The sequence below is a fragment of the Saccopteryx bilineata genome, chromosome 7, assembly GCF_036850765.1.
Source record: "Saccopteryx bilineata isolate mSacBil1 chromosome 7, mSacBil1_pri_phased_curated, whole genome shotgun sequence".
In the NCBI taxonomy this organism is placed as follows: domain Eukaryota; kingdom Metazoa; phylum Chordata; class Mammalia; order Chiroptera; family Emballonuridae; genus Saccopteryx; species Saccopteryx bilineata.
The window spans coordinates 72,414,283-72,438,030 of NC_089496.1; the positions used below are offsets into that span (position 1 = coordinate 72,414,283).

General features: G+C 53.5%; 2 protein-coding genes across 5 annotated transcripts; one reads left to right on the plus strand and one right to left on the minus strand.

Annotated features, from left to right (window-relative positions):
• Positions 1–89: 89 nt before the first annotated feature.
• CIB2 (calcium and integrin binding family member 2) lies at positions 90–16,099 on the plus strand. 4 transcript variants are annotated; one of them, XM_066239424.1, is made up of 10 exons: positions 90–159; positions 1,361–1,612; positions 2,945–3,091; positions 5,429–5,463; positions 7,529–7,640; positions 9,596–9,743; positions 12,292–12,487; positions 12,888–12,911; positions 14,167–14,211; positions 15,300–16,099. In XM_066239424.1, exons 2-8 carry the CDS (start codon positions 1,460–1,462, stop codon positions 12,907–12,909), a joined length of 813 nt encoding a protein of 270 aa, XP_066095521.1. In that variant the 5' UTR covers positions 90–159; positions 1,361–1,459; the 3' UTR covers positions 12,910–12,911; positions 14,167–14,211; positions 15,300–16,099. The 4 variants fall into 4 exon arrangements, with proteins under 4 accessions (XP_066095521.1, XP_066095522.1, XP_066095523.1 ...); XM_066239425.1 differs by lacking the exon at positions 14,167–14,211; XM_066239426.1 differs by lacking the exons at positions 2,945–3,091; positions 14,167–14,211; positions 15,300–16,099 and having other exon boundaries at positions 12,888–13,952.
• On the minus strand, positions 14,145–21,859 carry SH2D7 (SH2 domain containing 7). Its single transcript, XM_066239423.1, has 6 exons — positions 21,653–21,859; positions 20,027–20,116; positions 19,027–19,192; positions 18,533–18,745; positions 16,592–17,266; positions 14,145–14,945 (listed from the first exon to the last, which is right to left on the minus strand). Exons 1-6 carry the CDS (start codon positions 21,826–21,828, stop codon positions 14,895–14,897), a joined length of 1,371 nt encoding a protein of 456 aa, XP_066095520.1. The 5' UTR covers positions 21,829–21,859; the 3' UTR covers positions 14,145–14,894.
• Positions 21,860–23,748: the final 1,889 nt, after the last annotated feature.

Below are 23,748 nucleotides of genomic sequence, written 5' to 3' on the forward strand. Positions count from 1 at the left end.
CTCCTCGCCACTCCGGCCTGATCCGGACATGCGCCGCCTCCACTGGCCAATGGCCAGGCTCGTCTCACGGTGACGTACGCATCCACGACCCGGAAGCTGCGCTGTTCGGAATTCCCAGCGGGCTGCTTCTCTTCCTTCACTCATTGACTTGCCATTTAGGTAGGATTGTGGCACTGCTCCTTGCTAGTCAGTTGTTACCATCTGCCTTTTTGATTATAGCCATCCTAGAGTGGGTGAGGTGGTATCTCATTGTGGTTTTGATTTTCATTTTCCTGAAGGCTAATGTAAATACAGCGTTTCATTACCACTATATATATATATATATTTATTTATTTTATTTATTTATTTTTTTTACAGAGAGAGAGAGGGGGGATAGATAGATAGGAACGGAGAGAGATGAGAAGCATCAATCATCAGTTTTTTCATTGTGACACCTTAGTTCATTGATTGCTTTCTCATATGTGCCTTGACCGTGGGACTTCAGCAGACCAAGTAACCCCTTGCTCGAGCCAGCGACCTTGGGTCCAAGCTGGTGAGCTTTTTGCTCAAACCAGATGAGCCCGCACTCAAGCTGGAGACCTCAGGGTCTCGAACCTGGGTCCTTCCGCATCCCTGGGACCTCCTTCGGATAGTCCGAAGCTCTATCCACTGCACCACTGCCTGGTCAGGCTCATTACCGCTATATTATCTCCACTCCGCCACCGCCTGGTCAGACCACTATATTTTAGATGGCAACCCCTCCTCCCTACTGTCTATTCCTGTTCTCTGCTTTATTTTTTTTTTTAATTTTTTTAATTTATTGATTTTAAGGAGAGAGAAAGGGAGAAAGAGAGAAACATTGACTTGTTCCAATCATTTATATATTCATTGGTTGATTCTTATATGTGTCCTGACCAGGGATCGAACCTGCAAACTTTGGTGTATCAGGATGATGCTCTAACACAGTGGTCCCCAACCTTTTTTGGGCCACGGACCGGTTTAATGTCAGAAAATATTTTCACAGACCGGCCTTTAGGGTGGGACGGATAAATGTATCATGTGACCAAGATAAGCATCAAGAGTGAGTCTTAGATGGATGTAACAGAGGGAATCTGGTCATTTTTTAAAAATAAAACATCGTTCAGACTTAAATATAAATAAAACAGAAATAATGTAAGTTATTTATTCTTTCTCTGCAGACCGGTACCAAATGGCCCACGGACCGGTACCGGTCCACGGCCCAGGGGTTGGGGACCACTGCTCTAACAAACTGAGCTATGCGGCCAGGGCTGCTTTATTTTTTATACCACTTATCTCACCGCAATGACATACCAAGGGTATTTCACTTATGTATTTATTTACTGTTTGTTTTCTCCCCCAGGGGTAAATTCCAAGAGTTGGATTTTTGTTCTGTGTTGTGCTGTACTCTCAACGCCTATGGAAGCAGTAATTACATGTCCCCCTGCACTAGACAGGGCCCATGTTTAAATCCACCGATTACCAGCTGTGTGACCTTGGGCAAGTCACCTTCTCTGAGACTATTTCTTCATCTGTGAAATGGGATGATGACACCAAGCTCTACAGACTTAAGAGGTGTTTGTGGAATAATATTCAGGAAATGAGCACAGAGCAGGTAATCAATACTTCTTTCCCTCCGTCCACCCTCTCTGCAAGCAAATACATACACTGCCTTCCTCAAGGACCACACCCAACATCTGGGAGCCTCAGGAGCACGTGATTTGAAATCAGAGAATGAGGTTGAGCCTTGCTTTACCACTTCCTAGCTAGGTGGCACTAGGCAAGTCACTTTATCTCTCTGAGCCCAGGGTTTTTCGTAAGTATCATGGGAACTGTACCTCTTGACTTTCCTGAAAACTCTGCATAAGTTATGGCTTTTCTACCTGGAAAGCTGGAATGCAAGTGAACAGAGATTAGCAATTATAAAAGAATGTGCCAGAGCAGGATCTGAACACAATACTAGCCTGTTCACGGGCGTGTGGAATCTAAGATGAGAAGGAGAACTTTTGTAACAGTGGTTATGTGGTTTGGAGAGGTTTCAATTTCTCCAACTCTAACATGGGAGAAGGAAGTGCAGATGGGGAGAGTCTTACAAAGGCCTGTCTCTGCTCCAAAAAGACTTCTTTCCCAAGACTGAGGCCTCTACCCCACGTGTACAATACAATATAAACAAAGGATAGGGAGGTGGCTTGAATCCAACCACATTCTGCTACTTTCCAGCTTTGGGCTCCTGGGCAAGTTGCTGCATTATATAGCTCTGTCTTCATCTGCGAGATGGAGATAATGCCTATAGAATTGGCTGTCCTGGAGTTAGAAATAACACATGTGTGGGCTGGACCCTTAAAAGGCACTTGGTGGCCAAGGTATTTTATTAAAAGCCCCAGAAAACGCCCAGGCTTTTGTCAGAGTCAGTTTCTGGACACAGTAAGACCTTTAAATTGTGTCAAGTCTCACGTCAGTGTCCAAGGATTCAAAGAGAGGCAAGCAAATCCTGTCCTCCATAAGAGGCCCTGGGACCTGAGATGCCCTGCCCTGGCCCTGTTCCTTGTGGCGCCTTCATAGTCAGCCAGAGTGACTGACCCTTCCTTCTCCGTGAGGGACCGGCTTGGAGAAAGGCCGGGGACGTGCGAGCTCACAGGTCAGGGCTATCCTGCCCCATAGCCAGGGTCGCCAAAGCCCCTCAACTTGTCACTCTGCACCCCTAGAATGTGTCTACACACACCCCCAGCTACGCGCCCGCACCCTCACCGCCAGGGTTGGCCTTGCCCACACCGACTGGCCCGATCGCGGGTGCGGAACCGGCCGGCAGTTCCCTCTTCCCGCGGCCCGCGCCCCCTGGCGAAGCCCAGGCGCTCTGCGGCAGGGGGCAGGCTCCCTCTCACCGCGACCGCTGCAGGCCACGCCCTACCCTAGGCTCCGCCCACAACAGGCCACGCCCCTCCTCTAGACTCCGTCCCACGCCTCTCCAGTGGACTGCGCGGCGGGATGCGCGCGTGGCTGGGCGTCTGCGGTGGGAGGCGGCGCCCGGGTGGCCGCGCTCGCCATGGGGAACAAGCAGACCATCTTCACTGATGAGCAGCTAGACAACTACCAGGTGAGCCTGCGCTCTCCCCTCGTCTTCCCGTCGCTGCCGATTGCCTGGGTCACACCCGGCCTCTGCCTTCACTCCAAGCGTGACCTTGGAAGGGCTGCGACTCCTCAGAGCCTTACTGAGACAGCGAGCCTCTGTAAAACAGAGCCGAGCTGGGTCTTGTCTGGATTCGGAGTCAGGTACATCAGCCCCTAAAGGCTGTTGTAAGTTGGGGTGTCTTGTTTATCCTGGGGTCTCTTCCTTTGGCCCAGCATGGAAATAATGGAGCAAGAAAGCCATCCAAGACCCAGCCTTACATGGTTACCTCCCCGAACCCCCTAAGGTTCCCAATAGACCCGTTAGACTCTGCCAGGTCCTCCTGGGAGTTCTAGTATGAATAAGACTTCCCAGCTCCGCATGAGGCCCTGGCAGGGAACTAGGACCCACATTCATGCAGAACCTGCTGTGTACCAGGCACTGTACTTCCTGCAGTTACCATTAACTCCTTTGATCACAGTCTGGTGGGTTACTGGCCCCATTTTACAGACAGCTAAACAAAGGCTGAGGAGCCAGCCATTCAGGACCCTGCCCAGTGGAGCCACTCAGGAGTTTGAATCATGAATCTGAGACTCACTATTTGTTGGGGGGAGGGGGTGGACTGTGTATGCTCTTTGTCCTCAGGAGAGATAGACCTCACCCCCAGCACAGCCTCATGAGAGGAAGTGTGCACCATGGGAGGGCGCTAATAGGAGTGGGAGACCAGCAGAGAAGGGGGCTTTTGCTTTGCTGGAAGGTTCAGAAATAATGCAGCACTGGAGGAGGCCCAGCAGGGCTGGCAGGAGGCATTTCAGGTGGAGGGCACAGCCTGGATAAATGCTTAGAGGTAGGCACAGGTGAGCAGGTGGGTGCCATGCTGAGGAGTGAAGAGTAGCCCTGTGGGGGGCAGGGACCTGGGTTCCCATTCAGACTAGCCTGGCATTGGGTTACCCCTTGAGGCAGGTCTCTGTGTTGAGTTCTAATCTGTTGCCAGAGCCTGGCTGGATGCTGCCCACGAGTGGGGTGGGAGAAATGAGAACTGTGAAACCCAAGAGCCTCACATCTCCCTCCCTCTGACTCTCCAGCTAGCCACAGGCCAGCCAGAGGGTGACCCCAAGTTATAGCTGCCCACTTCCCAACTGATCCACAGAGCTTCATGTCCCCCACCCCATCCCCAGGTACCAGTGATCTTAAGGTTCAGTTTTCTTCCCAGACCACTTCTCTGCCTTCCAAATCCATCCGCAGACCCGAGGCTGCTCCTCCAGCTGTTCTAACCCTGCTGTCCAGCAGCAGGTCCTGTACCTCAGCCTCCCTTGGGCATCCCTCCTCCGTCTCCACAGCGAGGGCCCTGACCAGACCTCCTCAGTCCCATGGGGACTGAAGGTTAGCTACTTCCTTGCCCACCCCTCTTGTTTGCCCCCTCCAGCCACCTATACCTTATGGCACAATCCCTTAATTTTCTTATTCCACCTCTGTCTTTCTCCCCCTTCCCTCCCTCCTTTCTCTTTCTTTCAACTGCCACAGTAAGCATAACCATTGTCACACAACTTTTCCCATGGAAAGAGCTGCAGTTTATGAAACTCAGTTTTCCCATCTCTAACTGGGGAGACAATGCCTGCCCGCATAGGCTAGTGAGAAGGATTAGACAACGTTGGGGATTCAGAGCCCCCTCGGGCCAGGATCCTGACAATCATGGACAGTGTGCTGTGGTTCTCAGCTTGGGCTGTACCTAGCAAACATCCAAATGGCTTTGAAAATGGCTGATGCCCTCCCCCTGTCCGGATGCTGCCAGTGCCTCCCTGCCACCTTCTTCTCATCCCCATCCCTCCTCCACCCTGGGCCTCTCCACTTTCTTACTAATATGACCTTGTTGATTCCTGTGGTTACAGCTGCCAGGAAGCTGCTGATCTTCCCTGGTCTGTGTGCCTGGAACTCAGTCTCTGAGCTACGTAGACACACACTGCACAGCCCCACCAGGCTCCCTTCTCAGGGGCTGCACTGTGGTGGTGGCCCTGTCAGTCCTCACTCCTGAGCTATCTACCAGCCACTGCCCCTCCCGTCCTACAGGGTACCCCTCGGGCCCCTCAGAGCAGTGGCACCCGCCTCTGCCGCTAAATGCCCTCACTCACAGCCCTTGCACCTGCACTCAGTCCCCTGGGTCAAGTTCAGAGCTTCATGAGGTTTCTGGACCCACTAGACTGCTATCCTCAGTGGGCTGGGTGGTCAGGACTGTTCTGCCCCCAGTACTGTCCAGGGATGTTTCTGTGTGGGTCTGAGGAAAAAGGAGCTGGGGCTGCACACTGACTGCGTGTGTTTTCTCTGCAGGACTGCACGTTCTTCAATAAGAATGATATCCTCAAGTAAGTGTGGCTTCTGTTTACCCCTCAGAGCTGGAACTGGGTGGGACAGGGCCTGGGATCCCACGTGGGCTGGCTGTCCTGGCTGAGCCGAAGAAGAATGTCGTCTCTGTCAGGAGCCAAGTGCATGCTACAGTGTGAACTCAAGAGCCTCCCATCCGTCTTGGACCCAAATCCCTCTGCCAGGATTTGAGCACCTGTACCTGGCTCTGCAGTGGGTGGTATCAGGCACATTTTTATTTAATCCTAACTGTCACCTTGTAGTGGAAAAATTCAGTTTTATCCCCAGTATGACCAGTGTCACACAGCCAGAGGCTGAAGACCTGGCCCTTTGTTAATTTCCTGCATCTTGGATCCTGTCAGACTAGGAGTCCCTGTGGGTCAAACCAGGGTCCCTAAGGACCCTCTGGCTCCAGCCCTGATGACCTCTGACTCCTGGAAGGTGTAAAAGGCAAGGGCATGGCCTGCAATACCCCCACTGCCCTGAGCTTTCCACTAGGCACCTGTTCCTTGGACAGTCCCATTCTTTGGGGGCTTGGGGGGGGGCTAGGACAGGAGAGATGAATGAGTTGGCAGCCTCAGAGCCCAGGACCAGACAGTGAGCAGGATGCACAGAACGCCAGGAAACCTGGCCCCCTTCCTGGGCTATCAGGTGGCACTAAAAGGCACAAGGGCTCAGGATCACTTTCCCCAGAGGTCGATGGGCAGGCTGGGGCAAGAGCCTGTTGTCACAGCTTCCCGAGAAGATCACTCTGCTCGGACAAGCAGTGTCCCTTGGCCTTTCCTCTCTTCACAGGCTGTTCTTCCTCCCTGTCCCTTTGGTGGGCAGGGATACCCCACTTCCACCACTCTGGAAGGCAGGGTGAGGGGCAAAGTCCCCAGGCCTAGGCATCAGCAGACCTAGGCTCTGCTTCCACTTCCAAGTTCTGCGGCGTTGGGTGAAATCTGAGCCTCACTGAGCCTCAGGTTCTTCTATAAAATGGGGATCGTGATCCGACCCTCAGAACATTGCTGAGAGTCGGGAACCCCAGGGTGTGGGGCTTGACTAATGGGCCCCAGACCTAGGAACCTGCTCCCAAGGGCCTCAGAGCTACCACCCCCACCTCCCTCCGCCCCCACCCAGATGGGTTTCTAGGTGAGCTGCACCCTGAGCATGGACCAGATGGCAAGGAGGAAAGGTGAACTGGAGGTTCTTCTTTGCAGGCTGGGGCCCAGTTCAGTGATACTGAGTCAGAGTCACAGATAACCATCAGGGGTATCTCTCCTCGGCCCACCCCCACTCCCAGGTGGATCCAGTTGCTCCCTTGGGCACAGCCCTTCCACCCTCATGCTGACCCCAAGTGAGCAGCCCCCCACTCAGCCACCTTGTTCCTGTAAGTCAGAGCTCAGTGCCCCAACTCTCATACCCCCAGTTAGGCTGTGCTCCACAATAAGTGGTCCGAGTCCTCGTTCCCTCCACACACAGAGGCCCACCCAGCAAACAGCCTGGAGTCTTTGCCTATAGTTTACTTTATTATCTTGTTTTTTACCATCTTTAAAATTTTCTGTATCATTTATTTTAATTACACCTAATTTTTTTTTATTCTGCATGTGATACATGACCACAGAAAAATTAGATAATAAAGCCAGTCAAAAGAGGGCAAAAATGACCTCTAATCCTCCCTCCCGCCCCTAAATAGCGACTGTTAATCTTTTGATATATTGAACCTTTTGGTATGTAGCCACTATTTTCCCTTAGTGTGTATTTATCAAAAATTTGGATCATGTTGTTTTATAATTTCTGTGAAATTGCTTTTCCTTAGGCAAATGGTAAAAATAGATAAGAAAAAAATGACCTCACCACCTCCTTAATCCATTTAGTTGGACATTTTGGTTTTCAGTGTCCCACCATTGTATTAGCACTGTGGTGACTATCCTTGTGACACCATGGCACACAGCCCACACCTCTGCGATTACTACTTGGCATAAATTTCTAACAGAGGCTTCTGGATCAGAAGGTGTAGACTTTGACAGCTTTAGAGTTTTATTGCTAAATCACCCTCCAGGGCTTCCTCTGCTTCCCTTACAGGCTCCATGCGCGGTTCTACGAGCTGGCCCCCAACATCGTCCCCATGGACTACAGGAAGAGCCCCATCGTCCATGTGCCCATGAACCTCATCATCCAGATGCCGGAGCTCCGGGTACGTGAGAGGCCGCGGCTCTGGCAAGGCAGGAGAAGCATCGAGCAGGCCACACAGGTGGACTGGGGGGACAGGGATCCTGCTCCTCTGGATGGGGCAGGACAGCAGAGGCTCTACCCTTCGTAGCTGAGTGGCCCTGAGTGGTCACCGCACCTCTCTGTGCCTCAGTTTCCTCACTTCACTATGAATAAATGAGTGGCGTGGGGGGCTCAGGAAGGCTGCTGTGACTCATGCTGCCCACAGTCTGCAGGGCTCTTGGCCTGGGCCCACCCTCTTGCCCTTCTGTTAAATGGCCAGTCTACTCTTCTTTGTAGCCCTTCTGTCTACGTTTTTAGGTCATTTTTCTCTGCCTGCCCTGTCTGGCTATGGCCTCTCTCACAGCGTGGTCATCCATGGCTTCATTTCTGGACTTTTACTTGCAAGGAATCATCTTGTCAAAATGCTGACTTGGGCCCTGGCCAGTTGGCTCAGTGGTAGAGCGTCGGCCTGGCGTGCAGAAGTTCCGGGTTCGATTCCCGGCCAGGGCACACAGGAGAAGCGCCCATCTGCTTCTCCACCCCTCCCCCTCTCCTTCCTCTCTGTCTCTCTCTTCCCCTCCCGCAGCCGAGGCTCCATTGGAGCAAAGATGGCCCGGGCGCTGGGGATGGCTCCTTGGCCTCTGACCTAGGCGCTAGAGTGGCTCTGGTCGCAACAGAGCGATGCCCCAGAGGGGCAGAGCATCACCCTCTGGTGGGCAGAGCATCACCCCTTGGTGGGCGTGCCTGGTGGATCCCGGTTGGGTGCATGCAGGAGTCTGACTGTCTCTCCCCGTTTCTATCTTTAGAAAAATACAAAAAAAAAAAAAAAAAATGCTGACTTGGTTTGGAAGGTCTGGGGAACCCAAGGTTTGTTTTTCTAACAAACTTCCAGCCCATGTGGGTTTGATGGCCTCTTGTCCTCAAATTACATCTGTTTTTGCCATAAGGATTTCATGTCTATGGCCATACCACCCTGAATGCGCCCGATCTCTTCTGATCTCGGAAGCTAAGCAGAGTCAGGCCTGGTTAGTACTTGGATGGGAGACATAAAGATTTCATTTATGCGTTCCTCACCCATAATACACGTAAAATATTCTCCACCAGTGAGAGAACTGTGGGACTTTGCAGACAGTCCCTTTTAGGCCTCAGATGTGTGACTCTGGGGTTACCATATCATATCCCCTTGGGGCCTGTATCCTAGTTGTAACCTCAGTTCTGAGGGACAGGGAGGCCAGTGTTGACCCTAGGCAATCACTCAGTCTGGCCTGGAGAAGGGATTGAGCCCAGTCTCAGGGTCACCAGAGGGGTAGGGCACTCAGGCGAGAACCACATGGCTGTCTCTGAGCCTCCAGGACGGGTGGCCCCGAGTGATCTGTGATCAGAGGAAGGAATCAGTGGCATCGGTGGCCTCTGGACCACCAAATTCAAGGAGAATTCTAGGAGCTGGGTGATTGCTGACCTGGGGGGTCTGACGGGCTCTCTGACTCTTACTGCTTGTCATGTGCAGTTATCTAGCCCTTTGGGGACATCATCCCCTTTCACACATCAAGGCAGGAGGCTGCCTCTGTGTGCTCCTCCAGGCCCTGGGACTGATACTGGCTGCTGGCTCACCAGAGGTCATACTCCAGTGAGCACACCTTGCACACCTTGGCTCTGCTAAGGTCTCCGTGCTCGTCTTAATGATGCAATGCGACGTGACGTAACAGTGAACTCTTACAGGGGCCAGCCTGGCACACCTTTCTTCCTGTAACTCATTTAGTTGTCTCACAGCCCTGTTAAGTGGGTGCAATTATTTCCATTTTATATTTTATAGATGGGGAAGCTGAGGCCCAAGGGGATTACGTCACTTGTCCAGGGTTGCATAGGCTGTACACTGTCTGGCCCTGGAATCCTCCCGGTTAGCGCACCCCTGGGTGATGCCTGTGGTTCTTTCTCCAGGAGAATCCCTTCAAAGAAAGGATTGTAGAAGCTTTTTCTCAGGACGGCGAGGGGAACCTCACCTTTGATGACTTTGTGGACATGTTTTCTGCACTCTGCGAGTCGGCTCCCCGAGACCTTAAGGCCAACTATGCCTTCAAGATCTACGGTAATGAGGACCTGGGGAATAGGCACGACGCTAGGGGTCCATGTTGCTGTGAGGGGTGGCACTCCAATTCCTGCTGGCTTCTGCCATGGGGGACGCTGGGGACACCAAGAACATTTAGAAGAGTACTTGTCCATTAGGGTGTCCAGAGTTGACAGTGCACAAGAGACATCACAGGGTTCTGAAAGCAGAGGATGGACCCACCCCACCTATGTGGGTGAGGAGAGTTCACATGTAGTGACATTTCAGTGGGGGCTGGGAGGACAAGAGGAGACTGTGGACAGAAGTGGCAAGCACCGGGCAGAGAGAGCAGCCTGTGAGGACCCAGGACATAATGTGCAGGGCTCGATAAGGAAGCGGGACAAGGCAGGAGAGGCTGCTAGGACAGGCTTTGAGGAGCCAGCTGAGGGGTTAGGACCCAGTGCCCAGACCACCAGGCCACTACAAGGTTTCAGATGGGGCATGGGAGCTCTGTATTCTAGAAGCATCTTGTGGCATCCTGAGCTGTGAGATGAGGCTGGGGCTAGAGGGGAGGCTCTGGCCAGTTGGTAAGGGTCCCAGAGGTTCTCAGGCTGCCAGAGGCGAGGCCGCCTTTTGTATCATCCCGGCCCTCTGTTCGCTGTGCTATTAGCCACCAGAGGGCGCTGGGCACCACAAAGACTATTTAGACCTCACACTGACTGGTGTCCAGTCCTCATAGGGTCCTCTAACAGGGACAACGAGGCCCACAGAGGGGCTGAGACCTGTCCTGGGTCAGAGAGCCGCGGACAGACCTCCTGTCCCCAGCATCTTTCACCAGCCAGGCAGCTGGGCCCCTTCAGGTTGGTTTTTACATGTGGTTGTTTATTTCAGAGGACTTGGGTCTGAATGCTTCTGTGCACCCTCTGTGTTTGCACGTCAGAACAGAACCTATACTGTCTATCAGCAATGGTCACTGGTTCTTCAAAAGCTTTTTGAATTCCACCCATCACCCCTCTAGTCCTGAACCTCAGGCATTGTTTCTGGGAAGGGCTTGTTGTCTTCAGAGAGGGGTACACGTGATGGGAGGACCCAGGCTCCCTTGCTGGCCTGGCGGGGGGTGGACCTGGGGAGATAGTGTCTGACCTCTAGCAAGGACCTCAGTCTCTTCATATAAAATGGGCACAGGCATCCCCATCTCGCCGGCCCTGCAGGAAGGCAGCCAGCCCGTCTGCCAGCACATCACACCCGACATACTGGGCGCCCCTTGGAGGGCAGTGCGGAACCACTTCATGCTGCCTCACGGGCAGTCACAGGCCAGTGCGGAGATGGCAGGGTGGGCACCTGTCAGGAGCTCAGGCCCAGATCCAACACTGGCCACGGATGCGACCTCAGGCAGGTCACTTGTCCTTTCAAAGCCTCTTATTTCTTCATCTGTGTAGCGGGATTCTCATTGTATCTACTGAACAGGTTTGTTTTGCAAATTAAGTGAGCTAGACTTAGAGTGTGCAATGTTCACATTAGCAGTTACGCCCTTTGTCACCACCACGATGTCAGGGTTTGGCTAGTGGGAGGGGGAGCTACGTGGAGAAGGGGTTGAGCCCAGTCTCAGGGTCACCAGAGGGGTAGGGCACTCACTTAGACATTAGCCCTAACGTCTAAGAAGCACCCACACACACACACTAGGAGGTGATGTTTGAGCCAAAACTTGAAGGATGAATAGGAGTCTGCTGGAGTGATAAATGGGGAGGGCCGTCCAGGCAGCGGAGGGGTCCTGTGAGAAGATCTGGCTATTGGGTGGAAAAATGGTCAGAGGGCATTAAGGTCGCTGTGCCATGTCTGTGCCTTGGGACAGTACAGTGCCTTTGGCCAGCTAGACTCAAGCCACGCCCCAACTCTGGTGCACACGGGCCAGCCACGCTTTAAGAGGCATCTGTATCTCCTGACCAGTGAGTCTGACTGGGGGACAGAGGCAACAGACTGCAGTTAAGAAAATGTGGTCTCAGCGACCTGTGGTGGAGCAGTGGATAAAACGTCAACCTGGAAATGCCGAGGTCGCCAGTTCGAAACCCTGGGCTTGCCTGGTCAAGGCACATATGGGAGTTGATGCTTCTAGCTCCTCCCCCCTGTCTCTCTCTCCTCTCTGTCTCTCTCTCTCCCTCTCTCTCTCTCTCCTCTCTAAAATGAATAAATAAAATTAAAAAAAAAAAAAAAAAAAGAAAGAAAATGTGGTCTCAGCGTCACAGAGGCCTGGTCAGAATCCTCCAAGCAGCCCTCTGAGCTTGATTCAGTCACTTGGCCTCTCTAGGCCCGGGTCCCTTAGCTTTAGAAGGACTACCGTGTCACTGGGAGGTGAGGAGCTGAGTCCCCAGAAAGCCTCGGATGTGGATGTTTGAAGTGTCTCAGTCATTGTGGGTTTCTACGGGGCTGTGAGTGTTGCATGTGGTATACAGAGCTGCCTTGTAGGCGAGGCCTCTGCACTTCCCACCTGGGGACAAAAACCCCATGTCCTCAAACGTGTACGTGGAAAGGCTGAGGGAGGTACGGTACACAGTGTGACCAGCCTGGTCTGAGTGTCCCCGCCCCCTGGCAGATTTCAACACCGACAACTTCATCTGCAAGGAGGACCTGGAGCTGACGCTGGCCCGGCTCACCAAGTCGGAGCTGGAGGAGGACGAGGTGGTGCTCGTGTGCGAAAAGGTCATCGAAGAGGCTGACCTGGACGGCGATGGCAAACTGGGCTTTTCTGACTTTGAGGACATGATCGCCAAGGCCCCCGACTTCCTCAGGTGCCACCCGGGGCTGGCTTGGGCGGGCGGGCTGGCCTGGGGCCCATGGGTGCTAGGCCCTGTCACGCTCATAACAACAGTCTTGTAGGCTCCTGCGGCCAGAAGGCAGGAGGTTATGTCCCAGCCCAGCTGCCTCAGAGTGACTAGGAAGTCCCCTGCAGGGCCAGCTCTCAGATGAAGGATAAATACCGGGGGCCTTTGGTGTGTTGGGAGTGGATCCCAGGGCAAGGCCAGTTCTCCAAGCTGTCCTTCCCTCAGCGTTGATTAACTGTGTACTCTGCCCCCTCCATAAGGAACTCTCCAGGGCTGGGTGGGGTCTGGTCGGCTTCTCGCTGAGGAGCCCTTCCCCTTCCCCCTCCAGCCCCGGCCTCTCACCCTCTTTCCCATTCTCTCTTTTCAGCACCTTCCACATCCGAATCTAAGGGTATGTCCGAGGTTGCAGGGGTCCTGAAGCCCATTGTCCATTTTGCTGTCTACACAATTTTGACCTCCAAGCTCCCAGGACAAGAGTTGTGGCCTCCAAGGTTTACACTCACGAACATTTCCTTGGCCCTTTCAGCAAAAAATCCTTAACCAGGGAAGGGGCAACATGAGGAACACGGCCCTTCCTAGGCCCCCAGTGGTTCAGTCCCAGGATCCACAGTTCCCCCAGGACTTCCCTCTGTCCCCCAGCCTCCCCTGGGCCCGGTTCTCTCTTCAGAAATGCCCTCCCAGGAGGGGAAAGCAGAGCACCCAGTGGAGCAGGGGGTACTGACTTGTCCCAGTGCTGGAAACACACCCTGGTCACCCAGGGCAAAGTGGGGAAAAAAAAAGAGATTTTAACAAGCTATGCAATCTTTCTCCATTTGCACAGCCAGGCTGTATCCCGCCCTGCCTGTCCCGTCTCCCCGCCTGTCCCCGTCTGTTCAGTCTCCCTGCCTGTCCCGTCTCCCCGCCTGTCCCCGTTGGTTCAGTCTCCCTGCCTGTCCCGTCTCCCCGCCTGTCCCCGTCTGTTCAGTCTCCCTGCCTATCCCGTCTCCCGTCTCCCCGCCTGTCCCCGTCTGTTCAGTCTCCCCGCCTGTCCCGTCTCCCCGCCTGTCCCCGTCTGTTCAGTCTCCCTGCCTGTCCCGTCTCCCCGCCTGTCCCCGTCTATTCAGTCTCCCTGCCTGTCCCGTCTCCCTGCCTGTCCCGTCTCCCCGCCTGTCCCCGTCTGTTCAGTCTCCCCACCTGTCCCTGTCTCCCCGCCTGTCCCTGTCTGTTCAATCTCCCCACCTGTCCCTGTCTCCCCGCCTGTCCCTGTCTATTCAGTCTCCCCGCCTGTCCCCGTCTCCCCACCCTTCCCCATGGAAAGTTCTGTGAACAGTGGGCCCAAGGGCTCTGTCCTTGTGTTCGGCCTTCCCAACCATGTGGAACCCTCACTGGTGTGTGCTGTCCACAAATCTGTGAACTCCTGGTAGTAAAGCACTTTTCTGTCCCCGTGCTGTCTGTGTCTGCCAATGTCAGGAAGTGTTCCCCGGTCCCTTTCCTCCTCATCCTTGGAACCCACCATTGGCACTTCGCCTCTGGGCCAAGCACGGCCTTCCCGCTTCAGGCACTGACTTTTATTTCAGTGCTTCTGCCTTTGGGAGGAAGACGCATCTGTGCCCCCACGTAGGACGGACGTTGGGTTAGAATTCTGTTCCTTTCCTTCATAACAACAGGAGTTCCAGTGAACGTTTATGGGGCTCACTGTGTGTCAGGCACAGGTTGGTGGCCATACTCAGTCCTGACAACTCCTCTGGGAGGCGGGGACTCATCCATTTCTCAGAGGGAGGAGCTGCATGGCCAAGAGGCCACTAAGGGGAGAGGTCTCATCAATCCAGTTTGTCCGGGTGAACGCCAGCTCCGCCCAGGACGGGTGGGGAGGGGCTGCGGTGACCGTCCAGGATGGTCAGTCTGTCTCCACCTCCTATGCCTGCGGCAGTGGGAGGGAAGCAGCAAGCTGATCGTCACCCATGGGGATGTAGGGACACAGGTGGGACAGGACAAAGGATACGAAGGAAGGGGGTACAGGCAGAGCAGCCTGACCTGAGGGGTAGCTATCCTGAGAGAGTGAGTATCCTGTGTCCAAGCTGGTGATAGGCAAGGCCCTGAGGCTCCTGGAAGGGCAGGGCCACCTGGCTGGGTCAGGCTCTCATAGGGGGAGTGTGAGTCCCCTCCTCTCAGACCTTGATTTTCTTTTCTGGATGGGTGGAGGCCCTGGGGAACAGGATGTAGCCAGGAGCTGCAGGCAGCTGGAAGGCCTCTCCTGCTGTGTCTCTGAGCATGGCTCCATCGCAGGCCGAGTGGGTCTAAGGGGCACCTTCAGGTGGGCTGAGGGCCTCCAGTGACCCCTGGCATGGCACAGGTACTGGGAAACCCGTGGCGCAGACTGCCAGAAGCCAGGCTTTCAGGGTCTGGGTTTCTTGTCCACAAAGAAGAGCCTCCGGAGCTTGTCAGACTGCAAAGAGGGAGAAGATGCTGGAGCTGGGGCTCAGAGCGCCCTTCAGCGTTGCCTAGGGGTTGGGAGCCAGGACCTGATAAAGGCTCGGGCTCCACAAGCCCTTCACCCTCAGTGGAAATGACAATGTCGGCCCTCCAGTTTTGGGTGAAGGGTTTGCCCTCTTCTGGCTCAGGCTAAGGGGAGGAAGGAGTCTGGAAAGGGGTGAAAAGAAAAATGCCAGGTCCTCCCTTCTTTGCTGGAGTGCCCTAATGGACTCACTGGGGTCCTCGGTAGGATGGGGTGGGGCTGTACATGGTGCCACCATGGGCCAGAGGAAAAGCAGTCATGGGATGTGGCTTCTGTGGTTCTTAGGGCTGTCCTCAGGCAGGATCTGTGGGCCCAGGAGAGACAAGACCTTGGAGCCTCCTGGCCTGAGGGAGGAGCTGGCAGAGCGTCCTGCAATGGCCTTTCAGCTGGGAGCAGGGTTTCACTGTTCAGACCAGGAGAGGATGTCTGCGCTTGCCCGAGGTCTGAGGCTGCACCACAGCAGGTGGACTCGCCTGGCTCAACAGCTCCAAGTATAGGTGGAGGCTGCCAGGGCTGAGGGCTCAGAAGGGGCCCTCTGCCTCCCTGGGGACCCCTGACCACCTCTCTCTGCCCTCCTGATCCCTGCTTCCCCTTCTTATCAGAAACCCTCAGAACAATAGTTCTGTTCACCAAGGACCCTCTCTGGGCTGTGTGCTGAGCACATGATGATATCTAGCACTATCCTCTAGCCCAGCGATTTTCAACCGTTTTCAGCTTGTGGCACATATAAACCAATTACTAAAATTCTACAGCACGCCAAAAGATATATTTTTTGCCAATCTGACAAAAAATAAGTATAATTTTAATTCATTCATACCAGACAGTTATTGTGTTGACTACTGTCATGTTTTTATTTGACACTCTAAGGGAAAAGAGGTCAGTGCCCCTGACTAGTCAGGTATTGCATATTTTGAAAATTCTTGCGGCACACCAGTTGAAAATTGCTGCTCTAAGCAGCTGCCTCTGGACACAGCCTGAGGAGCAGCCCCTTCCCTAGAGGAGGGAATGCGGGTCCTGGGTAGGGTTGCTGAATAAGAATATAGGATGCCCAGTTAAATTTGAATTTCAGATAAGTAATGAATAATTGCAGTATTTGGAACATACTTATGCTAAAACAAAAACAAAAATAAAAAAACCTTGTTTATCTGAAATTCACACTGAGTGTCCTGTAATTATTTTTCTAAATCTGGTCAACCTTAGTTGCTTGAGGAAACTGCCTCACCCAAAGCCATATGGCTGGGAAGGTCTAAGCCATGACAAGTCAGACCTGAAGCCCCTTCTTCACCTTTCAGGGGCTCTGAGACCCCCAAAGTGGCCAAGAGGGAGGGACAGGGATCTCTGGTTCCCTGCAGAGAAAGACCTCAAAAGGGCTAGAAAGCCCCCATCTTACACCTAAATCTAATATCTCCCTCTTTCACCACCTCCAAGCAGATGTTAGGGCTGGAAAGTTCTGGGCACCTTTGGGCGGGGGTGGTGACCTGCCCTGCCCTGCCCTGCCTGAGGACTACAGGTCCCTCCTACCACCAGCTGTTCCCTGAGGGCTGGCAGCTGCCCACCCCCACCCCCATGGAACCCACCTTTATCCGTCCAGTGTCCTTGCTCTTGGCTGCTGGGATTTGTTCGTATGTGTTGCTAGGCTCCAGTAGTTCTGGGGCCCCTGAGATCCTCTCATAGCAACAGTCTGTGGGCACTGATAGCTTAGCATATGTGACACGGGCCCCAGTAAGTAGAGGTCTGGCTGGGCCACCCCAGGAGGCTGGGATCTGCTCGTAGGTACTGAGTTGGTCTGGTACATGGTTGGCCTGCAGGAAGCCTGTTGTCTGGATGCGCGCATAGTTGTCTGCAGAGGTGCCCTGGGAACAGGGCTGAGCCCTGTGGTTAGGCTTTGGAGACCCCTGGCTCCAGGCAGCAGTTGAGGACCCTAGAGCCTCAGAACTGGGGGGGCGGAGGAGGCCCCAGGAAGTGGGAGACACTGTAGGGCCCTGGTCTGGGCTCCTTCTAGAGAGGGCAGACCCTGGGCCATCGGGCCTGTTCTGGTTTGCATCTGAGAGTCTCGTCAGGGTCTCCTTGCCCGGGGAGCTGGCCTGGCCACCAGCTGGAACTGGCCCAGGCTTACCAGACACCTCTGTGTCCAGACTTAGCTGTGCCTGCTTCGTCTTCTTCAGGTCCGTGTAGATATCCTTGGGGCCTCCAAAAGTTAGGTCCAGAAGGGAGGCACTCCTCTCTGGGAGGGGCGGCACCCTGGTGAGGGGCTGGGGAGAGAGGAACAGAGGACCTTAGAAAGGTCACCGATTGCTATAAGGTCATCAGGTAAACTGAAGGGCTCTCAGATAAGCTGAGACTCCCATCTTGGCCTATTTACCTGACTTATGTACACATTGGTTACATGTGTTCAGGACCCAGCCAGCAACCATACAGGACTCTGAGGACAGCCTTTATATCCAGATCCAAAGTCTGGGGTCACCAGTTCTCCCCCTCAAGCTCACTCTGCCTCCAGAGTGGTCCCCTTCTCCCTCCAAGCCCCCTGAACCTACCCACTCACCAACCACTCCCTCCCCCTTCAGAATGGTCCCAGAAGTTAATCATTCGAGTATTCATTCAGCAGTGTGCCAGGTTCTGTGATTGGGTGTGTACACACTAACCTGAGAGACAGCAATATACCTCTCCATTACCTACGATAATAGGCTGATGTAATATACTTATAATAACATCACTAGGCAATGTGCAGTCAGGTCCTGATTGGTAATGAGGAGGAACAAAGTAGGGTAACGGGAGAGAGAGCCGCAAGTGGGAAAGGGGCGTGTTTTTATAGTTCAGGTGACTTTCCAAGGAGATGACGTTTTAGGCAGAGAATGGGATGCTGTGAGTGTGAGCCATGCAGGTGTGTGGTGGGAAGAGTACTATAGGCAGAGGGAACAGTCGCTGCAAAGGCCCTGAGATAGGAGCAAGGTTGGTATGTTCACAGAGGCTCCAGAGGCCTGTGAGGGAGGTGGAGGTATCAGGACACCTGGTAAGGCTCTTGTGGACCCTGGGAAAGATCTCAGTCTGTATTGTAAACTCAGGAGAAGCCCACAGCATGCTGTAATCTGATATTTAGAAAAATCTCTGAGCGCCTCCCATGAACTGCTGTGGAAGAACATAACGTATTGAGTCATAGGGACCCCACTCTACAGTTTACAGACGGACTTCAGGCATTTGGTATCCATTCTCTCATTCCAGCCTCACAGGAGCCATAGGAATGGTAAATTGAGGCTCAGAGAGATTATGGGGCTTGCCCAAAATCACTCAGCTAGAAAGGCCAAGGCAAGGTGTGACCAAAGTCAGCTGGCCAGAGGCAGGCCATGATATGAGCAAGGCCCTCAGTGTTCCCAAGCTGGAGCCTGCACCTCTCTGGGCCTGCTTCACCCAACATAGCCTGAGGGACTGGCCAGTGTGGCCTCTCAGGGCTTTCCTATGGGCTTGGTACACACGTCCCTGGTCTGACAGCCCTGACCCTGATGGCCCAGAATCCTCCTCACCTCCGTGCTCTCCTCCACAGACAGGTTCAAGGAATTCACATGCAGGCTTTTCTTCATGTGGAGGAAGGAGACCTGGGGCTTTGGAGGAGGCTGGGGGCTTCCGGCTTTGTCTGCGAACCGTGTTGCGGATGCCGTGGGAGGTGGGTCTCCCAGGCCTGGATTGATGTGGTGGAGGCCCAGGGTGACGGCATCGTATATATCATTGTCCTCTGGCTGCAGGCGGTGGGGACACAGTAGGAGTGTGGTCACACGTCTGGCCAGCCTCCAGCTGCCTGCCAGCAACTGCTGGTGAAGGACTGAAACATGCCCACCAGCCCCTAAGCTTGGGGAAGACAGTGCCTCATTCTCCTTTTCAAATAGGGACCTTAACCCCATGCTGAGTGCTCTTGCATGGCAGTAAATAGGGAAGAAAAGCCATGTAGCCCTGAATAGTGGACACCCTAGGCCTGGGCAACCCACCTGCCACTCTTACCCCAGGGGAGAGAGGTGCCTACCCGAGGACAGGCAGCAGCCAGAGTCTCCCCGAAGGGCTCAAACTGCACCTCCTGGTAATGGTGCACAAGCTCGGCCAGGCTGCCATGGCTGTGGGTGTCCCCTGAGACCAGGTAGCGCCGATTTTGGAGCTGAGTGATGACAAAATGCCGACACCGGTCACTGCCCCTGCAACACAACAGACTGGGCTGACCACTGGGCCTCAGGGTGTCCCTCTGCAGAGGGGGACTCACATCTGACAACCACTCTCGGTGAGTGGGTGGTTGTGCAGGGTTGGAAGCTAGGTTCCTGGAAGTACAAGCCTGCTCTGGGGGGTCAGGGAAGGCCAGGCTGGGCAAGGGTGGGGTGAGGGACACCCTCAGGTTGGTGCAAAATTTAAAGGACACCACAGAACTCAGTAATCAAGAATAACAATCCAATATTTTAGAAAATCAAAATGAATACCAAAAGAAATCTATGACAAAATATCAAAGTCTCAAATGAAGATGAGGACCGACCCTGCACTTGCACACGGCAGCCTCACCCGCCTGCCATAATCCCAGCCCTGTTGAAAAGATGGGACCCAGCTCCTGCCCACGCTGCACCACCCTGCTCTCCTCCACAGCATCACCCAGCAACCTGTGGCTCCGCCCACACCTTGATCTCCCACCCACATCCAGTTCCTTCTACTGGAAATGCTTCCTAAACCCAGCAACTTGCTATTCATCCTTCTATCATGGGCTCGAAATTCACCCCTGAAGCCTTTGCCATCCTCCCACCAGGAGGAGGTCTCCCCTGCCCCCCATTCACCCCCTTTGCCAGCTGGGGCTCCATCCTGGTATATGGCCAGTGCTGCTCAAAAAATGTCTGATGAGCACTGAGAGGGAGAGAGGGAGGGAGGGAGGGAGCTGGGGCCCAGGGAAAGCCACGTGGTGTGTGCAGGTGGGCCTCTGTGCTTATCTGCAAGGCTGAGTTATGGGAGCCGGAACCTGCAAGTTCCCCACCGAGGCCTCTGTTTCTTACCTGTAGGACAAGATGTAGCCAGTGGCTCGGTCACTGAGGCGGATGAGGAAGGAGCCAAGAGCTTTGTCACTGAGCAGCTGCTCCGCCTGCCTGGGCAGAGGATATGCCATTAATTGGGGCCTGTGCCCTGAGAGTAGCAGGAGCAGCCTGACTTAGATCTGCCAGAGAGGCCTTGCTGGCCATGCCCTTGTGTGCCAGAGCCACTGCACAGGCCTCCGAACCTCTAGAGAGATCTGCTCAGACCTTCTACTGGTCTGTGCTTCGTCTGGGTCCCATTGAGCAGGGTTGGCTCCTCACTGCAGTCTCTGCAGCAAGAATGAATCCATATAGCTGGTGAGTTTTAGATTTGTGGGGTCCTTGCTTAGGGCCACTGTGCATCAAGTAGGACTTTCTGTTATGTCCAGAGCCTGGTCACAATAGTATGTCCTGGCCCTGGCCGGTTGGCTCAGCAGTAGAGCGTTGGCCTGGCGTGTGGGGGACCCAGGTTCGATTCCCAGCCAGGGCACATAGGAGAAGCGCCCATTTGCTTCTCCACCCCCCCTCCTTCCTCTCTGTCTCTCTCTTCCCCTCCCACAGCCGAGGCTCCATTGGAGCAAGGATGGCCCAGGCGCTGGGGATGGCTCCTTGGCCTCTGCCCCAGGCACTGGAGTGGCTCTGGTCGGGGCAGAGCGACCCCTCCCCCCGGAGGGGCAGAGCGTCACCCCCTGGTGGGCAGAGCAATGCCCCTGGTGGGCGTGCCAGGTGGATCCCGGTCGGGCGCATGTGGGAGTCTGGCTGGCTGTCTCTCCCCGTTTCCAGCTTCAGAAAAAAAAAAAATAGTATGTCCTCTTCAGCCCCAGAGGGCCATGGGTATTTCTAAGTGGTGCCAGGTATTTTGCAGGCAAGGTGGAAAATTTCAGCTGTCCTCTGGTTTGACAACACAAAGACCAGATAGTGCCTCAGCTATGGACTCACCAAATACTCACTGAGTGTCTGCACTATGCAGAACCAACTACACAGTTTTCAGGGCCCAATACTAAGTGAAAATGTGGAAGCCATTACTCAAAAGCAAGAACTTCAAGGTAGTGACAGCAGAGCATGAAACCAAGAACAGGCCCTCCTGAGCAGAGGGCCCCATGCTACTGCATAAGTCAGTGCCCGTGAACCTGGCTCCACACAGGTCCTCATGACAGGCTGGACTGGTCATTCCCTCATCTAGTGCTTGGACAAGTTGGAGATTAGCCCAATTGGAATGCCAAACTCCCATGTTGGCCCTTATTTCTGGGGTTACTGTTCAGCCAGGTTTGCCTGGGACAGTCTCTTCTTAAAACAGCTCTACCTCATCATTAAGAGCGCTAGTCTGGATGATAAGTGTTACAGTGCTCAAGGGGTTCATCAAGTTCTTCAGATCTGGTCTGAACACATCCTGTTCCTGCCGCCCCTCTGTGTCCTCGCTTATATGCAGAGTGGGACTGGTGCCTAGGGAACTGGGTACTCCTCAGTCTGTTCCCCTGCCCACCACCTCCGGGGGTACCAGCCTAGCCCAGGAGAGGACAGGAATCAGTCTCATCCCAGAGTCCCCATACCACCTTCTTCTCCCCAAAGGGCTGTGGGTCATGCCGGGCAAGTGGACAGGAGCAGCCTTACTTGCGAGTGATGAATCCGTGAAACCAGGGGGGCAGGACTCCATTCTGCAGAATGAGGGGGGCCTGAGTCTCCATGAACCACCTCAGGGCCAGGCCCTGCAGCTCAGCCATAGCATGGCCGTCCCCGGCCCCCTCAAGCCCCCTGCCTGGGCTCAGCTGCCTCAGGCTGCTCTCCATTCTCACAGGCTCTGAAGTGAAAGCAGAGCCCAGACCCCACCTGCCTCTATATCTGTGTGTGCTCCAGCTCATTTGCCTGAGTCCATGCCCGCCTCAAACCACCAGCAGCACACAGGAGCTCTATTGTCACTTCTAGGCCGGTGGCTGGCTCTCCTTGGCTGGCTGTAGACACTGAGGGGAGGGTCCCTTCTGCAAGCCAGAGAGGGATGGGAAGAGATCCCTGACTTGCACCCAGCAGATAAGCCCCACGCGGCTTGACCTCGTTCCCCCAGCCTCCAGTCTTTTGCACAGGTAAAGACCAGCCCTTACTGACGTCCACAGCATGGCCACTGTTAGCAAAGTGGTGAATTTAAATTCTATGTATGGTTCCTTCATGGAAGCCACTTGTACTTCGGTAAAGTTTTTGTGCTGATTTAATTCCCCATTCCACTCAAGATTTATTTTCTAGACTCTAAGGTCATTATGAGGATGTAACAGCATGTTGGTTAAGAGTGAGGGAACATTTATATAGATTCAAGCATAGACAAAACTGATCAGTGGTGATACACGTTAGGATGTGGTTATCTGGGGACAGTGGGTGAGCAGTTGCTTGATGCTGGTCATTATATGTTTCTTGGTCTGAGCGGCGGGTTAAATGAGTATGTTCACACTGGGAAAATTCATGGAGCTCTGCACTCACAATTTATGCACTTTCCAGGTATATGTTCTACTTCAACAAAACAGTTCAGTTAAAAAAAATGAGGATGCTACATCCATATATTCTTGGTTCTAGTTCCAGCTGACTAGCTACATGATCTTGAGCAATGACAACTTTTCTGGGCTTCAGTGTCTTCAACTCTGGCACAGGGGCAATAATACGACATGTTGGTAGGAAATGAATTAAGTCCTTAGTGCTTATAATAACAACTGATTAGGATTAGCCATTACCTTGACGAAGACGACGACGATGATGATGAAGATGTATAACAACTCTGAAATACATTGGGTCCTTCCCTGTTGGTAACTAATATTATTTTTACTATTACAACTTCATCTCAAATCCAGATAAAAATACTGATGGCAAGTGTGTGATGCATGTTATTTAGAGGGAAGGCAAGGGCTGGAAGCAAGCCTCCGACCTCAGCCTGTGCAATGTCTTCCCTGTCTGAAACTCACATTTCACATCGGTAACAAGGGTACCAGGGCCTCCACGTGCCTCACATGCAGATGGAGTGAAATTCTGCAGGTCACGCTGTCTACACAGGCACATAGTAAGTGTTTCTGTTTCTGGAGGAAACAGGGAACATTACTTTAATAAACAGTTCCTTTCCAGCCTTGACAGTGAGGTGTCAACTCCAGCTAGAGGACATGGGAGGGAGCCATCATTCATGTTCTTGCTAGTTAATTTTCCCATCACGGATATAAGCCAAGCATGTGCTGGGGTTAGAAGGACTGGAATTTTGTAAATAGGGGCAGGCAGGTGGGTAGTTTATGTCTTTTTTTTTTTTTTTTTTTTTTTTTGACAGAGACAGGGAGAGAGTCAGAGAGAGGGACAGACAGACAGGAAAGGAGAAAGATGAGAAGCATCAATTCTTTGTTGCAGCTCCTTAGTTGTTCAGTGATTGCTTTCTCATATGTGCCTTGACTGGGAGGCTACAGCAGAGCAAGTGACCCCTTGCTCAAGCCAGCGACCTTAGGCTCAAGCCAACAACCTTTGGGCTCAAGCCAGTGACCATGACATCACATCTATGATCCCACACTCAAACCAGCGACCCCTTGCTCAAGTTGGTGAGCCTCCACTCAAGCTGGCGAGCTCGGGGGTTTCAAACCTGGGTCTTTGCGTCACAGTCTGACGCTCTATCCACTGTGCCACCGCCTGGTCAGGCTAGTTTATGTCTTTATCTTCCCTAACCTCTAACTGAAATCAGCATTTCCTTCCAT

Coding starts and splice junctions, on each gene's coding strand:
- CIB2 (XM_066239424.1), top strand. CDS start 1,460: ATGTTTAAATCCACCGATTACCAGCTGTGTGACCTTGGGCAAGTCACC. Junction 3,092..5,428: donor AGCAGCTAGACAACTACCAG/GTGAGCCTGCGC, acceptor TTTTCTCTGCAG/GACTGCACGTTCTTCAATAA. Junction 12,488..12,887: donor AAGGCCCCCGACTTCCTCAG/GTGCCACCCGGG, acceptor CTCTCTTTTCAG/CACCTTCCACATCCGAATCT.
- SH2D7 (XM_066239423.1), bottom strand. CDS start 21,828: ATGGAGAGCAGCCTGAGGCAGCTGAGCCCAGGCAGGGGGCTTGAGGGG. Junction 17,267..18,532: donor CTGTGGAGGAGAGCACGGAG/GTGAGGAGGATT, acceptor CTCTCTCCCCAG/CCCCTCACCAGGGTGCCGCC. Junction 14,946..16,591: donor AGGACACTGGACGGATAAAG/GTGGGTTCCATG, acceptor CCCTCTTTGCAG/TCTGACAAGCTCCGGAGGCT.